Source organism: Oncorhynchus mykiss, chromosome 3 (assembly GCF_057628025.1).
Source record: "Oncorhynchus mykiss isolate SJ-2025 chromosome 3, ASM5762802v1, whole genome shotgun sequence".
Classification (NCBI taxonomy): domain Eukaryota; kingdom Metazoa; phylum Chordata; class Actinopteri; order Salmoniformes; family Salmonidae; genus Oncorhynchus; species Oncorhynchus mykiss.
This window is the reverse complement of record NC_143024.1, coordinates 75,053,906-75,070,619: the sequence shown is the minus strand read 5'-3', so window position 1 is coordinate 75,070,619 and position 16,714 is coordinate 75,053,906. Positions and strand designations below refer to the sequence as shown.

Below are 16,714 nucleotides of genomic sequence, written 5' to 3'. Positions count from 1 at the left end.
TAGGCTATTGTTAGGTTGCTTGTTTAAAATCGAACTGCAAGCAGGCAACCCGCAGATCCACGTTAAAATGACGGGCACTAGTGTCGCAACTCGCATGTGTGTCGCATAGGCCTAGTTCTATTATCAACCGTTGTGCACCTTAAAGTGTCTTACCTCTTGGAGATAACCTGTCAAGTGTAACAAGATCGCCACACTCGATGCAATCTGCAGAAATCCCATAATAGCAAGAGTTCCGAATATAAGCGGTCTATAGGTGGGTTCCGAGCCATGGGACGCGTGGTAGCGGGGCTGAGCGCTCTCCGTGTCGGAGTGGTTCCTCAGGTAGCCTCGGTAATCATTAGCTGCCATGGTGAGACCTGGTGCTCTGGATGAATAGCCTACTTTCAGTGGAAGGAAGGAAATTCTGATCGAGTAGAGCTATAAACAGTGGGTGGGCAGAAGACTAGCGGCTCCCTTTGTAGAGAGACAGCCAATCAGACGAAAGTGATCTCTAGTATCGTGTGTGTGTGTGTGTGTGCTGCCTGTCAAGACCCGCGCGCACACATATATAACCGTAGGACAGGACAGGTTAAACTAGACCGGGCTCTTTATAACACACGGCTGTGGCTGTTGCCCAAGACCACTCCTGCCGCGCTGATGGAATGATTGGTATGGACATTTGCTGGATAAAAAGAGATGGCAGTTACAAGCGCTTTTTGTGTGTCAGAACTAGAAGCACAAGCATTTCGCTACACTGCATTAACACCATGTGTATGAGACAAATAACATTTGATTTGATTTATGATCATAGGAGTCTGGCAGTTACTTTTACTCTAAAGGTTTCCTTTGCAGAGTAAATGTTCCCTAGTTGATGAATTGTCTCATTAGAGAAGTCATTCCCAACCCAAATATCCCTGAGGGATTCACTGTCTGACACCGGATATGACACCGGATGCGTGTGTACCTCTGTGCATGCAAGACCTCAACCACATACTGTCTTCCACGCATCGAATGTGAACACTTACCCAATAATAACCACAAATTGGAGCTGTCACTGTGTCATAGCCAATCATAGCCTGTACACAACAATAGACATTATTACCACTCTGATCAGACAGATCAACAAACTATCACAGCTTATTTTGAAATAGACAAGTTACTGAATCGAAATTCGTGACAGACAAATTTGTGTGTATTACACGATATTCATCGCAACACATTTTGCTTTTCACAACAAAAAAATTCTTCATAACCCATAACACATTCCAATTTATTGTGGCTAATGATAGCTAGGCTAATTAGGTGGCTAACGTCAGCTAGGCTAGGGGTGAAGTTTAGTGGTTAAGGTTAGGTTTAGGGGATAGGTAACATGCTAGCTAAGTAGTTAACGGGTTTGATTTATTAGGATCCCAATTAGCGTTAATGGCAACAGCTAGTCTTACTGGTGTTCGACACATAACGAAAAAGACATTACGGCCAAAGACTTTGACATTTACATACAGTACCAGTCAAAGGTTTGGACACACCTACTTATCCATGGTTTTTATTTGTACTATTTTCTACATTGTAGAATAGTGAAGACATCAAAACTATGAAATAACACATGGAATCATGAGAGGCTGGTATCAGCTGATGTACGAAGGGCTATATAAATACATTTGATTTGATTTGAATCATGTAGTAACCAAATAAGTGTTTAACAAATACATTTTATATTTGAGATTCTTCAAGGTAGCCACCCTTTGGTTTGATGAGAGCTTTGCACACTCTTGGCATTCTCCCAACCAGCTTTATGAGGTAGTCACCTGGAATGCATTTTAATTGACAGGTGCGCCTTGTTAAAAGTTCATTTGTGGAGTTTTTTTCCTTAATGCATTTGAGCCAATCAGTTGTAGCGGTGGTATACAGAAGATAGCCCTATTTGGTAAAATACTAGTCCATATTATGGCAAGAACAGCTCCAATAAGCAAAGAGAAATGAGAGGTCATCATTACTTTAACACATGAAGGTCAGTCAATACGGAAAATGTCAAGAACTTTGAAAGTTTCTTCAAGTGAAGTCGCAAAAAACATCAAGCGCTATGATGAAACTGTCTCTCATGAGGACAGTCACAGGAAAGGAAGACCCAGAGTTACCTCCCTCTGATGAAGAGGATGAGTTCATTAGAGTTACCAGCCTCTGAAATTGCAGCCCAAATAAATGCTTCACAGAGTTCAAGTAACAGACATGTCTCAACATCAACTGTTCAGAGGAGACTGTGAATCAGGCCTTCATGGTTGAATTTCTGCAAGGAAACCACTACTAAAGGACACCAATAAGATGAGTAGGTGAACCGTATGTGTGGTTCCCACCATGAAGCATGGAGGAAGATGTGTGAGGGTGCTTTGCTGGTGACACTGTCTGTGATATGCCATCCCATCTGCTTTGCGCTTAGTGGGACTGTCATTTTGTTTTTCAACAGGACAATGACCCAACACACGTCCAAGCTGTGTAAGGACTATTTGACCAAGAAGGAGAGTGACAGAGTGCTGCATCAGATGACCTGGCCTCCACAATCACCTGACCTCAACCCAATTGAGATGGTTTGGGATGAGTTGGACCGCAGAGTGAATGAAAAGCAGCCAACAAGTGCTCAGCATATGTAGGAACTCCTTCAAGACTGCTGGTTGAGAGAATGCCAAGAATGTGTAAAGCTGTCAAGGCAAAGGGTGGCTACTTTGAAGAATCTAAAATATATTTAGATTTAGCACTTTTTTGGTTACAACATGATTCCATGTGTTATTTCAAAATTTGATGTCTCCACTATTATTCTACAATATAGAAAATAGTAAAAATAAAGAAACTCTGGAATGATTAGGTGTGTCAACTTTTGACTGGTAAAGTACATTTAAAACAACATGTAGTGTGCGTGTATCTATCAGTTATGCATAGGCTACATGTCAGTACATACACACAACAATTAGGTTAAGGTTAGGAGATAGGTTATTAAAAGATTAGGGTTAGGGCTAGCTAACATGCTGGTAGATGCAAAGTAGCTACAAAGTAGTAAGCAGTTGTTAATTAGCTAAAATGCTAATTCGAACACGCAACCTTTGGGTTCATTTTAGTGATTTGAATTCAATGAGTATGAATGTGTATAGCAGAATGCATGCTATGGGGCTATTAAAGTCAGTACCAAACGCCAAAAACTTTACAATCTAGTCCAATACAATTCAATAAAATGTTCTGTCCCCTTACAGCAATTGGTTCCTGCCTCAGCTTCTTCACTGTGAGTATTACAGGGTCTAAACTGTATATAATATCAACATCCCAGTGATCCTCCTCTGGCCATTAGAATTATACTGGAATAACCTCCCTGCTCTACTGGAATAACCTCCCTGCTCTACTCTGTTTTCTGATGACAGCAAATGAAACAACAACATAGTATTTGAAAACCCAGCAGAAAGAAAAACTCTGTTTTGAAACACAGGTTATTTTAGGCAGACACTGTGACAATAGAAAGGGGGGATGGGGAGGGGGTTGGTGAATTTGCAAAAATCCAAGTGAATCTCTGGGTGCCAGTGGAGTTCATGGGAGAAATGTGGCTATTTTACGTCTTTAGCCCTAAACCAGCAAACCTCCTGGCGCTAGAAACAAGTAATACTCCGTCATTATGGGCTTTTTGATTTTCACAAAACCACATGCACATGATTTCAGTTGTGTAGTAGAACTATATTTAATTTGTTTGCAATGGATGTCTCCCTGTTCTTTATAGGCTACATGCTTTACAAACCTACCTCCATCTACTGTCAGATGCCAAGGTCACTACCATTGTAGGTCAGCAAAATACATCCTACTTCAATAACCTTCTGACCTTAGGTTTGACCTCCCTGACATGGTTTGCAAACCTGCCTCCCATTGGTAGACATTCATCTGCACTCATCTGATAGGAGAGGCAAACACTGACTGAGTAAAGCCAGAGTGTCTATGTATCCGGATGACTCAACACTACTGTATACACATCAGCTACTACAGCGACTGAAATGACTGCAACTGACAACTGCTTGGAGTAACCCTAGATTGTAAACTGTCATGGTCAAAACATATTGATGCAGTAGTAAAGATGGGGAGAAGTCTGTCCATAATAAAGCACTGCTCTGCCTTCTTAACAACACTATCAACAAGGCAGGTCCTACAGGCCCTAGTTTTGTCGCACCTTGACTACTGTTCAGTCGTGTAGTCAGGTGCCACAAAAAAGGACTTAGGAAAATTGCAATTGGCTCCCAACAGGACAGCACGGCTGGCCCTTGGATGTACACAGAGAGCTAATATTAATAATATACATGTCAATCTCTCCTGGATAAAAGTGGAGAAGATATTGACTTCATTACTACTTTTATTTATGTTGAATGCACCGAGCTGTCTATCTAAACTACTGGCACACAGCTCAGACACCCATACATACCCCACAAGACATGCCACAAGACGTCTCTTCACAGTCCCCAAGTCTAGAACAGACTATGGGAGGCACACAGTACTACATGTAACTCTGTTCCACATCAAGTAACTGAAGTAATCAGTAAAATCAGATTTAAAAAATGCAACAGCGGGGACTGTGAAGCAACACAAACACATTTTTTTTTTTTTTTTTTTTAACCTTTATTTAACTAGGCAAGTCAGTTAAGAACAAATTCTTATTTTCAATGACGGCCTAGGAACAGTGGGTTAACTGCCTGTTCAGGGGCAGAACGGCAGATTTGTACCTTGTCAGCTCGGGGGTTTGAACTTGCAACCTTCCGGTTACTAGTCCAAAGCTCTAACCACTAGGCTATCCTGCTGGCTATCCTGCATACACACACACACACACACACACAAACATACGCACTATACATACATATGGATTTAGTACTGTAGATAGGTGGTGGGGGGGAGTATGGGCCTGAGGGAACACAGCGTGTTGTGAAATCTGTGAATGTATTGTAATATTTAAAAAATGGTATAACCTGCCATAATGTTGCTGGACCCCAGGAAGAGTAGATGCTACTTTGGAAGCAGCTAATGGGGATCCATAATAAATACAACCCCTCTTCCCTTCCTCCATGAACTTTTGAACTTAGCTGCCTGTGCCCTGGCCCTGTGCTTCTGGCTCTGTCTGTGGCTCTACCCCTGCCTCTAACTGTGATCCTGTTAGCTCCTCTCCCGGTCAGCAGTGCAATACACCGTGAGAACCTGTGTTTAGCTGTGGCTTTCCTGCTCTACCCTCAGCTATTTCCCCCCAGCCCAGGAACCTGGACTAGCGGCCTGCGGTACAGCAAAGGTTTGGGTGGTGTTGTGTTTGTGTGTGTGGTATTCCTCTGTGTTTTGCCATGTGAGCTGTTCTGGTCTCTGCCAGAGAGGAGTGGGGCGGACCGAGCCCTGAAGATGGAGAGAGAGAATTCTGTGTTAAATAGACCCCTAGTGTTCTATTAAGGAGATTGGCAGGAGTGGACATACATACAGACCTCAATAACCATTCTTATGAGTTTAACAACTCACCTGCAACCAGTAAGCCTCGTCCTAACCTTAACCCCAAAGAATATATATAAAGATGTTCTACTTGCTCATCAATTCTGACAATATCACCACTGACCTTTCTACCGTGGCCATATAGTGACCATCTGATTACTAGCCCTCCCCATAGAGCACAGTCTGAAGCAAGAGGTGTGGGGTTAAAGGTCAGAACCTCGTCCCTAGTATGTCAGACTGTTAAGTCACAGTGAGAAGAGAAGGTTCCGGTAGTCTAGACTTCTCATGGCTATTTCAGTTTCAAAACAACCAGCGTGATTTCACTGGATTCAGGTTCTTTTGAAGCCCACAAGTGGGCAGAGATTTTAAATTAGAATGGCCAAATACTGTATAATAAGAAAGTGGATGTGTATGCACTGTTTGGGAGTTTTGGTCTGTGATATTTGTAACCCCGTCCCCAGGCTCAATTGCTACCACACATAGAGAGCCAGCTGGGTGGACTTGATAATATTGGTGACATGTGTTTTTGTGTGCAACATTTCCTTCAATTGCTAATTTTAGTAGTTTGTCATTGATTTGATTGAGCAGTCTAGAAAATGTGTCATTTGAGGGTTTTTGCTAACAGGGTTATTTGCAGGTAAACAGTTGTGTAATAGATGTGTCCTCAGTTAATTTATTCATAGTCTGAAATAGAGAATGAATTACAATTGCCTTGTTGTATTGTCGGTCTCTCCCCTGCCTCCCACATCCTCTGTGGTAACAACTTCATCCCCAATCTGCCATCACACACACACACACACACACACACACACACTTGTGCAATAACACAACCTTTCAAAGAGCATAAAGAGGTAGACAGACTCCACCAAAGGTCTGTCTTCTGTCTCCTGGATTATTACATAGTAACCTGCTTAGCAACTAGGATATATACAGTGAAGTTCAACCTCCACTCCAACACACACACTCTCCGTCCACATCTCACATCACATTGGTCAGTGGTTTTATCAAAACTATACATTTTAAAAAGAACATTTGAGAAATTGTAGTCTAAGTAGCGATATTCCTGCTTATTAGACCGATTTGTAAACTGAACAAAAATAAACACAACATGCAACAATTTCAAACATTTTATTGAGTTACAGTTCAAATAAGGAAATATGAAAATTGAAAAAAATGAATTAGCCCCTAATCTATGGATTTCACAACTGGGAATACAGATATGCATCTGTTTGCCAAAGAGACCTTTTAAAAAAGTAGGGGCGTGGATCAGAGAACCAGTCAGTATTTGGTGTGACCACCACTTGCCAAATGCAGCGCGACACATGTTCTTTGTATAGAGCTAATTGATCAGGCTGTTTATTGTGGGCTGTGGAATGTTGTCCCACTCCTCTTCAATGGCTGTGCGAAGTTGCTGGATATTGGCGGGAACTGGAATACGCTGTCGTACATGTTGATCCAGAGCATCCCAAACATGCTCAATGGGTGACATGTCTAGTGATTATGCAGACCATGGAAGAACTGGGACATGTTCTGCTTCCAGGAATTGTGTACAGATCCTTACGACAATGGACCTCAGGATCTCGTTACGATATCTCTGTGCATTCAAATTGCCACCGATTTAAAATGCAATTGTGTTCGTTGTCCATAGCTTATGCCTGCCCATACTATAACCCCACCGCCACAATTTATTTAAATGTATTTTATTTAACCTTAACACTGTATCATATCTCCAGGGCTGTGGTGTTTTGAAGTGACCACAGAGGAAGAAGAGGTTTTGGGAGGGAGATTGATGTCATGTACCGGGCACTCTGTTCACAATGTTGACATCAGCAAACCACTCACCCACACGACGCCATACACGCTACGCTGTCTGTCATCTGCCCGGTACAGTTGAAACCCGGGATTTAACCGTGAACATCACACTTTCCCAGCGTGCCAGTGGCCATTGAAGTTGAGCATTTGGCTACTGAAGTCAGTTACGACACCGAACTGCAGTCAGGTCAAGACCATGGTGAGGACGATGAGCATGTAGATGAGCTTCTCTGAGACGGTTTGTGACTGTTTGTGCAGTAAATTCTTTGGTTGTGCAAACCCACAGTTATCAGCAGCTGTCTGGGTGGCTGGTGTCAGACGATCCCACAAGTGAAGAAGTCGGATGTGGAGGTCCTGGGCTGGCGTGGTTAAACATGATCTGCGGTTGTGAGACCCCTTGGACGTACTGCCAAATTCTTCAAACGACGTTGAAGGTGGCTTATGGTAGAGAAATTAATATTAAATGCTCTGGCAACAGCTCTGGTGGACATTCCTGCAGTCAGCATGCCAATTGAATGCTCCCTCAACTTGAGACATCTGTGGCATTGTGTAGTGTAACAAAACTGCAAGTTTTAGTGTCCTTTTATTGTCCCCAGCACAAGGTGCACCTGTAATGATCATGCTGTTTAATCAGCTTCTTGATATGCCACATCTGTCAGGTGGATGGATTATTTAGCAAAATGATAAATGCTAACTAACAGGGATGTAGACAAATTTGTGCACACAATTTGAGAGAAATAATCTTTTTGTGCATATGGAACATTTCTGGGATCTTTTATTTCAGCTCATGAAACATGGGACCAACCATTTAAATGTTGTGTTTTACCTTTTGGTTCAGTATAGATTTAGATTGTGGGCGGGTTTATGAGTGGGTGAGTTGGGGTGGTGAATGCAGAACATTATTAGAGCAGACAGTGGGTTGTGGATTGAAACACAGTCCCCTGGTAGAGATACAAACATGGCATCAGAATCACATTGTTTATGTTTACTAATGTTTCACTATTAATGCTGCTGGTAGGGTTTCCTACCTTGGGACAAAACGTTTCAAGAGAGCAGTATCACACCATGACCATGACTCCTATCAGGGTGTGTATGTGTGTGGAGAAAGTTAATATGTGTGTGTGTGTAGGGGAGGCAGCAGTCTACTGCCCTCTGAATGACCTCTGGTTGAGAAATCTGAATGTCTACAACACACACACACACACATTTGCCTGCAAAAAAAACAACACGAACACACACCAAGAGAAATGCATCTCAGCTGAAGAATGCTGTGGGTCTGAGGGCTGCCCAGCCTCTAATTATTCTACTGATGTAGTCGTGTGTGTATGGTAAACATTATCTCTTCTGTGATTCGCCTGTCAACATGACATAAACACAGCCGGTCTCTGCTTCACCAGGACCACTGCATTACATCACTTCTTTCATCTGCCTCTTCATCTCTCCATTTTACGACTCCCTCATCCCTCTCTCCCCTGCCTGGGTGGATTGGTCACACTGTGCTTTGACTGTAACACTAACAATAGTGAACCCATAAGCTACAGTAACTACAGCAAACATCGATCTAAAATACTGCCTGTGTCACTATGTTTGGCGAATTGTCATAACTTGCCATAGTATATTATGACTGCTTATGGCAAGTGACAGAACACCTGCTGCTCTGTGTGAACTGTGAGAGAAAACGGAGAGAGACAAAGATATGTGAGCGGCTGTTACTGACTGGAGGGATGTGAGGAGGCATGTTCTGTGTGTTTTGGATTTTTGTAGTTGACCTCCTTAGTGGCGTTCATCTTCAAACCACATGTCTCAGGTGAAACATTAATTCAGACATGTCTGCTGGCAGGCCAGTTCCAGCTCCACTACAGTAGAATCTGGGAGGTACAACACTGGGGCAGGATCAACAATGACATCAATCTCCCTCACCTAACCTCTCCTTCCTCTCTGTGGTCACTTCAAACACCACAACCCTGGAGATGTGATATGGCTGTGTGTGTGTGTGTGTGTGCAGGGAATGTGATAGTGGCCTGATGTCATGGAAAAAGGTGAGTTGTTGAGGGGTATCCTTTTTTAAAACAAAAACACACATTTACCAAGCACGCATGGATGCACACACGCAAACACACACGCTGAGTCAGGCTTGGCATCATTGGTGCATACTGTGTAGGTTGATCAGAGGAAAGGAACAGGCAGTTAGTTTTTCAGCGGATCTAAGTGAAACTGAATTATTATCCCTCCTCATCTGCTGTTTTCAGTCACCCTAGTCAAAACATGGGCTTCAGTCACTGGTCAAGGGCTTCAGTCACTGGTCAAGGGAAAACACTAACAGGCCCACTTGACAGAGATATTTCCCCTTCTGCCAAAGGTCTTCTCTTTCTCATCCGTTCATACGGTGATAAACACTTTCTTGTCATTCCCTCCTCTTAACATAGTCAGCTGCTCCTCTAACCAGACCTCTTATTTCCCTCTGTTTTCTTTCATCTCTCTCCCCAGGTGTTGGTGGTTTCCATAGTAACCAGGGTCAGGTCGTGGTCGTCGTTGGGGCTGTGAGAGCCACTGCTTGTTTCCATATGGAACTGCCCTGAACACAAACAACACACATGTATGGTGCTTTCAAGACAACTGGGAACTCTGTAAAAAAAACAAGGTCAAATCATGAAGTTAGTGATCTTCGGGCGGAAAGTTGGAGCTCTAGAAAGATGCCCGAGTTCCTAACTTGGAATTCCGAGTTGGATGACCGTTCAAAGCCATTATTCCCAGTCGGAGCTCATTTGTTCCCGACTTCCTAGTTGTCTTGAAAGCACTGAAGTCGGGGATTTGTGTCTTACCGGTTGTTTTGAACGCAACACACACACACACACTCACCGTCGCACTCTCTGAACTCTGAAGACTTCCTGGTTCCCACGACTACTATCCACTCTGTAGGCAACTCTAAAACAATGTTCTGTGGTCACTCCTGAAATCAGATAAAACATTTGAATTTGTAAGTGTTCTCTCTGATAAACAATTACTAACACTGAGGGCATTGTTCACTCCATGTGTTGAAAGATGAGTGGTGACTCGGGGGTCGCTCATTAGGATGTTTCATCTCAGCTCCAACAGTCATTAAGTCAACATGATTAAAGGAGACTCATGTAAATATGTACGACATCATTTATCACACCATCAATAATCATTTTCATATAAACTTTTAGATGACCCTGTAAGAAGAAGAGAAGTTGTTCAAATGTGGCCCCATCAAAACAGGGCTATGACGCTGTTACATAAGTGAAGTGGTCTGTTAACCATAAAACCTTCATAGATTTATTCAACCCAGAAAGGATGTGAATCTATTTGATTTGCAGAAAATGCATCCAATGTGATCTGCCACGTTTTTCCCTCTGTCGAGAACACGGGTCACCCACAAACTCCAACAGCCTTTCTGAGTTCCCTAATTAACGAAACACCCACACTGAATTATCAAGACAAAAACTCCACCCACACAAGAAAAACAGAAGGTATTTTCTTGACCAGAGCGAGGGTGAACAGAGGCCTGGTGTAGAATATATTATGCTTCCATGGAAAGGAAAATACATTGCATTTGGAAAGTATTCAGACTCCTTTTCCACTTTGTTACGTTACAGCCTTATTCTAAAATGGATAAAAAAAACAATTGTCATCTACACACAATACCCCATAATGACAAAGCAAAAACAGGTTTTAATAAATGTTTGCTAGTTAATTTTAAAAAAAACATACCTTATTTACATAAGTATTCAGACCCTTTGCTATGAGAATCGAAATTGAGCTCAGGTGCATCCTGTTGATCATCTTTGAGATGTTTCTACAACTTGATTGCAGTCCACCAGTGGTAAATTCAGTTGATTGGACATGATTTGGAAAGGCCCACACCTGTCTATATTAAGGTCCCACAGTTGACAGTGCATGTCAGAGAAAAAAAACAAGCCATGAGGTTGAAGGAATTGCCCGTAGAGCTCCGAAACAGGATTGTGTCGAGGCAGAGATCTGGGGAAGGGTACCAAAAGAATTCTGCAACACTGAAGGTCTTCAAGAACACAGTGGCCTCCATCATTCTTAAACGGAACAAGTTTGGAACCACCAAGACTCTTCCTGGAGCTGGCCACCCGGCCAAACTGAGCAATCGGGGAGAAGGGCCTTGGTCAGGGAGGTGACCAAGAACCCGATGGTCACTATGACAGAGCTCAAGAGTTCATCTGTGGAGATGGGAGAACTGTCCAGAAGGACTGTCCAGAAGGACAACCATTTCTTCAGCACTCCACCAATCAGGCCTTTATGGTCGAGTACCAGCCGGAAGCCACTCCTCAGTAAAAGGCACATGACAGGCCACTTGGAGTTTGCCAAAGGACTCTGACCAAGAGAAACAAGATTCTCTGGTCTGATGAAACCAAGATTGAACTTTGGCCTGAATATCAAAATGTAACGTCTGGAGGAAACCTGGCACCATCCCTACGGTGAAGCACGGTGTTGGCAGAATCATGCTTTGGGGATGTTTTTCAGAGGCAGGGACTGGGAGACTAGTCAGGATCGAGGGAAAGATGAATGGAGGAAAGTACGGAGATCCTTGATGAAAACAATCAATCAATCAAATGTATTTATAAAGCTATTTTTATATAACAGATGTCAAAGTGCTACACAGAAACCCAACCTAAAACCCCAAACAGCAAGCAATGCAGATGCATAAGCTCGGTGGCTAGGAAGAAACCTAGAGAGGAACCAGTCTCTGAGGGGGGGATAGCCCTCTTCTGGCCGTGACGGGTGGAGATAACAGTACATGGCAATTAAGGCCAGATTGTTCTCCAAAAAGTTCAAACGTTCATATATGACCAGCAGGGTCAAGTCGTTGTAGAGGGTGCAACTGGTCAGCACCTCAGGAGTAAATGTCACTTGGTTTTTCATAGCCGAGCATTCAGAGGTCAAAACAGCAGGTGCAGTAGAGAGAGAAAGTTGAAAACAGCAGGTCTGGGACAGGTAGCACGTCCGGTGAACAGGTCAGGGTTCCATAGCCGCAGGCAGAACAGTTGAAACTGGAGAAACAGTACGACCAGGTGGACTGGGGACAGCAAGGAGTCATCAGGACAGGTAGTCCTGAGGCATGGTCCTAGGGCTCAGGTCCTCCGGGAGGGGAGAGAGAGAATTTGAGGGAGGATACTTAAATTCACACAGGACACCGGATAAGACAGGAGAATTACACCAGATATAACAAACTGACCCTATCCCCCCGGCACACAGTCTATTACAGCATACAACTTGCTCCAGAGCACTCAGGACGTCAGACTGGGGCGAAGGTTCACCAGAAATTATGAAATATTAAAGCATTAGACTTATCACTAGAAGCTTCAGTCATACGAAAGTTGTACTTAAATCCGAACTGGTTCTCTAGCAGATTAGTAAGAACGTCTCACCACATGTTCAAGAATGGCCTTTTCCCCTTTATTCAGATTACAACCTCTCACTCGGTTATTTGAATATGAAATAATCTCCAAAATATCGCTATTTTTAAAAATAGCCATATAAAGTTGGTTGCAATTTCAGTTTAATCCACCAGAAAAGACAGAACAAATAATACAACAAATAATGTGTTTAAACTCAAATGTACTAACTGATAAAAAAAAATGTTTTTCAAATAAATAAAATAAGTATAATCTTTGTAAATGATATCATAAATAGGATTGGTGGAGTTGTCACACGTTGCTAACAAAAATATGGAAATTACTGCTCTACCTAAAATTACAACCAACTAATTGCAGCATTACCGCAAAAATGGAGGCAAGCAGAAGGGGGAAAATGTAAAGAACTTGTCTGTTGGCCCTGCTTTAATGATCAAACTTGGTTAAAGAAAATTATGACAAATAAAAAAGTATACCAGTTAAATTTAAGGAACAAAAAAATTGACAGCTACATTTTGCAAAATAGTTGGGAAGAGATTTTCGATGTACCGATTCCATGTTACATGGTTTATGAACTGATAAAAACGACTCCTGATACAAAACTTATAATTTTTTGCAACCAATGTGTTATATTGGGGATACAACCATCCCAGCTCTGCAAATTTAGCTGCGAAGACACAATCATTAGATAACTTGTTTTGGTACTGTCCATATGTAGTTTGTTTTTGGTTATAGGTCCAGGAATGGCTTAAGAATTGCAACATTTACCTGGAGTAATGCTGCAGATAGCAATACTGGGTGATTTGAAAAGTCATAGTCAATCAATCAATAACAAACATTTTTGCTAAAAGTGTTATTTAATTTACAATCTGTAGAAACTATGATAATAGAAAGGTTCAGAACTTTTGTAAAACATCACAGCTCAGTAACCTCTTACTTCTACCCCCTCCTTTTTCGAACATTCTGTTAAAAATCGCGCAACTTTTCAGCGTCCTGCTACTCATGCCAGGAATATAGTATATGCATATGATTAGTATGTGTGGATAGAAAACACTCTGAAGTTTCTAAAACTGGTTAAATCACGGCTGTGACTATAACAGATCGTGTGTTTCATTGAAAAATCTGACTTGCTGGCTAGGTTCACAACGAGTGTAGCTTTAATTCAATACCCTGCTTGTGAATTTTGATCAAGGTTTGAGTTGTAACGAGTACATTTAGCATTTAGCGTAGCGCATTTGCATTTCCAGGTGTCTACTTGAGACATCTGCGTCTCAAGTAGAATCAAGAAGTTAAAATATGACAAATAGAAATCCAATATGGATGGTGTTGAGAGAGATGGGAGGGGTTGAGTGGAGCTGAAGGGTGGGACTAATTAAAACATGTTTTAACCTATACTTAACTAGGCAAGTCAGTTAAGAACATTCTTATTTACAATGACGGCCTAGGAACAGTGGGTTAATTGCCTTGTTCAGGGGCAAAATAGATATTCACCTTATCAGCTTGGGGATTCGATCTAGCAACCTTTCGGATACTGGCCCAACGCTCTAACCACTAGGCTAATAAGATAATATATTTTACATGAGTTGTGTCCATAAAATGTATATAGGTTCAGAACTTTTGTGAAACAGCAGTTAAAAATATGGCAAATAGAACTGGATGGTCTTCAGAAATACAGTGGGGCAAAAAAGTATTTAGTCAGCCACCAATTGTGCAAGTTCTCCCACTTAAAAAGACGAGACCTGTAATTTTCATTATAGGTACACTTCAACTATTACAGACAAAATCAGAAAAAAAATTCCAGAAAATCACATTGTAGGATTTTTTATGAATTTATTTGCAAATTATGGTGGAAAATAAGTATTTGGTCACCTACAAACAAGCAAGATTTCTGTCTCTCACAGACCTGTAACTTATTCTTTAAGAGGCTCCTCTGTCCTCCACTCGTTACCTGTATTAATGGCACCTGTTTGAACTTGTTATCAGTATAAAAGACACCTGTCCACAACCTCAAACAGTCAGACTCCAAACTCCACTATGGCCAAGACCAAAGAGCTGTCAAAGGACACCAGAAACAAAATTGTAGACCTGCACCAGGCTGGGAAGACTGAATCTGCAATAGGTAAGCAGCTTGGTTTGAAGAAATCAACTGTGGGAGCAATTATTAGGAAATGGAAGACATACAAGACCACTGATAATCTCCCTCGATCTGGAGGTCCAAGCAAGATCTCACCCCGTGGGGTCAAAATGATCACAAGAACGGTGAGCAAAAATCCCAGAACCACACGGGGGGACCTAGTGAATGACCTGCAGAGAGCTGGGACCAAAGTAACAAAGCCTACCATCAGCAAGGGCATTGAAGATGAAACGTGACTGGGTCATCCAGCATGACAATGATCCCAAACACACCGCCCAGGCAACGAAGGAGTGGCTTCGTAAGAAGCATTTCAAGGTCCTGGAGTAGCCTAGCCAGTCTCCAGATCTCAACCCCATAGACAATCTTTGGAGGGAGTTGAAAGTCCGTGTTGTCCAGCAACAGCCCCAAAACATCACTGCTCTAGAGGAGATCTGCATGAAGGAATGGGCCAAAATACCAGCAGTGTGTGAAAACCTTGTGAAGACTTACAGAAAACGTTTGACCTCTGCCATTGCCAACAAAGGGTATATAAACAAAGTATTTGTTATTGACCAAATACGTATTTTCCACCATCATTTGCAAATAAATTCATAAAAAAATCTACAATGTGATTTTCTGGATTTTTTCCCCTCATTTTGTCTGTCTTAGTTGAAGTGTACCTATGATGAAAATTACAGGCCTCTCATCTTTTTAAGTGGGAGAACTTGCACAATTGGTGGCTGACTAAATACTTTTTTGCCCCACTGTAGATGGGAGGGGTTGAGGAATAGGAGTAAAAACAAAAGTATTGTAAAATACATTGTGTCTGTAAAATGTATATAGTATGTATAAGTTGAAAGTAAAAGCCTAAGTGTTATTGCTCATTATTTTAATCCAATTCAGGGAGGGGTAGTAGGGTTACTGGAAAAGAATAAAGGAAAATAGATTTAAAAATAGATGGATAGATGATGTAGCTGGAGTTCCCCTCACAGACACAAAGCCTTGAGCCTGTATGTAATGGATTACATAGGCCTGACTTAAACCCCCCTCCTCCTCTCCAGTGGTCTCTCCCCACAACCTTGCCGTTTGTTGGTGTAGGGAGGGAAGTGATGTCACTGGCCTGTTGAATCACAGCCGACCCAGGGGTGAATTCCAGACCTGGGCCCAGCCTGTCTGACGTCAGAGGCAGACCACACCAGTCACAGCCTGAGAGTCAGATGTCAATAATGTAAATAACAGAATACGCACCCGAGAGGGTGAGGCGCTGACTAACAGAACTTTGTGGTTCCAATAAATCAGTTGGTTGCACATGCGCCGCTCAGGCCCAGAGGAGGAGTCCGATGTCCATGATCAAATAAGAGCGCACACCCTATAACATGAGGTGCTGACAGACTATAATAAAGATGTGTAAATCCTCATTGCAGCGCAAGTTTCATTCACTTGGTCCCACTTGAAAATCCAGGCTTCTCTGACTGGCAGAGATGTGCCTCTCTGTCACATTCCAAAGCTTGTGTATCACAGCGATAAGCCTGCAATTATCTTTCTCCCCCTCCTGTCAGAAAGACAGACAGACACTAGCTACCATTCATCTCAGGCCTCTGGGGCAGAACAGCACACTGACAGGCCCTCAGCATTGTGCTGTAACACTAATGCCTAATTACAGACATATGGATGGGAGGGAAACCATGTGTAATTACATACAGTACCAACAATGTCTGTCTGTGTGGCAGCATGGATGAATAAACACGTACGAAAAACACTTTTTCAGGAACAGAAGAGTTTGGATTGGTTAAGTAATCTCACTGTTTCTTCTTAGTATTACAAATGATCCGTTTTTGTGGTACAACCGTTGACATGATGCAAGCAAAGTGACTGCTTGTTTGAATGGCAGTTCTGAGAAAAAGCACCCCCCCCCACTCCAAAA

General features: G+C 42.3%; 1 protein-coding gene and 1 long non-coding RNA gene across 5 annotated transcripts in view; both read right to left on the bottom strand.

Annotated features, from left to right (window-relative positions):
• Nucleotides 1–16,714, bottom strand: part of akap11 (A-kinase anchoring protein 11) — a 60,250-nt gene that overhangs the window by 8,818 nt on the left and 34,718 nt on the right. Inside the window, exon 1 of one of the 3 annotated variants that reach the window (XM_021597632.3) lies at nucleotides 154–626. The exons of 1 other annotated variant lie outside the window; for it this stretch is intronic. In XM_021597632.3, the coding sequence (XP_021453307.1) occupies nucleotides 154–348 (195 nt within the window). In that variant the 5' untranslated portion in view covers nucleotides 349–626. Of the gene's footprint in view, nucleotides 1–153; nucleotides 627–16,714 lie in introns of those variants that run through there. One more of the 3 variants, XM_021597631.3, reaches the window with a different exon arrangement.
• LOC149984678 (uncharacterized) lies at nucleotides 8,029–11,146 on the bottom strand. 2 transcript variants are annotated; one of them, XR_016494808.1, is made up of 3 exons: nucleotides 11,008–11,146; nucleotides 10,135–10,225; nucleotides 8,029–9,900 (listed from the first exon to the last, which is right to left on the bottom strand). It is a non-coding gene; the product is annotated as an uncharacterized LOC149984678 (long non-coding RNA). The 2 variants fall into 2 exon arrangements; XR_016494809.1 differs by having other exon boundaries at nucleotides 9,713–9,850.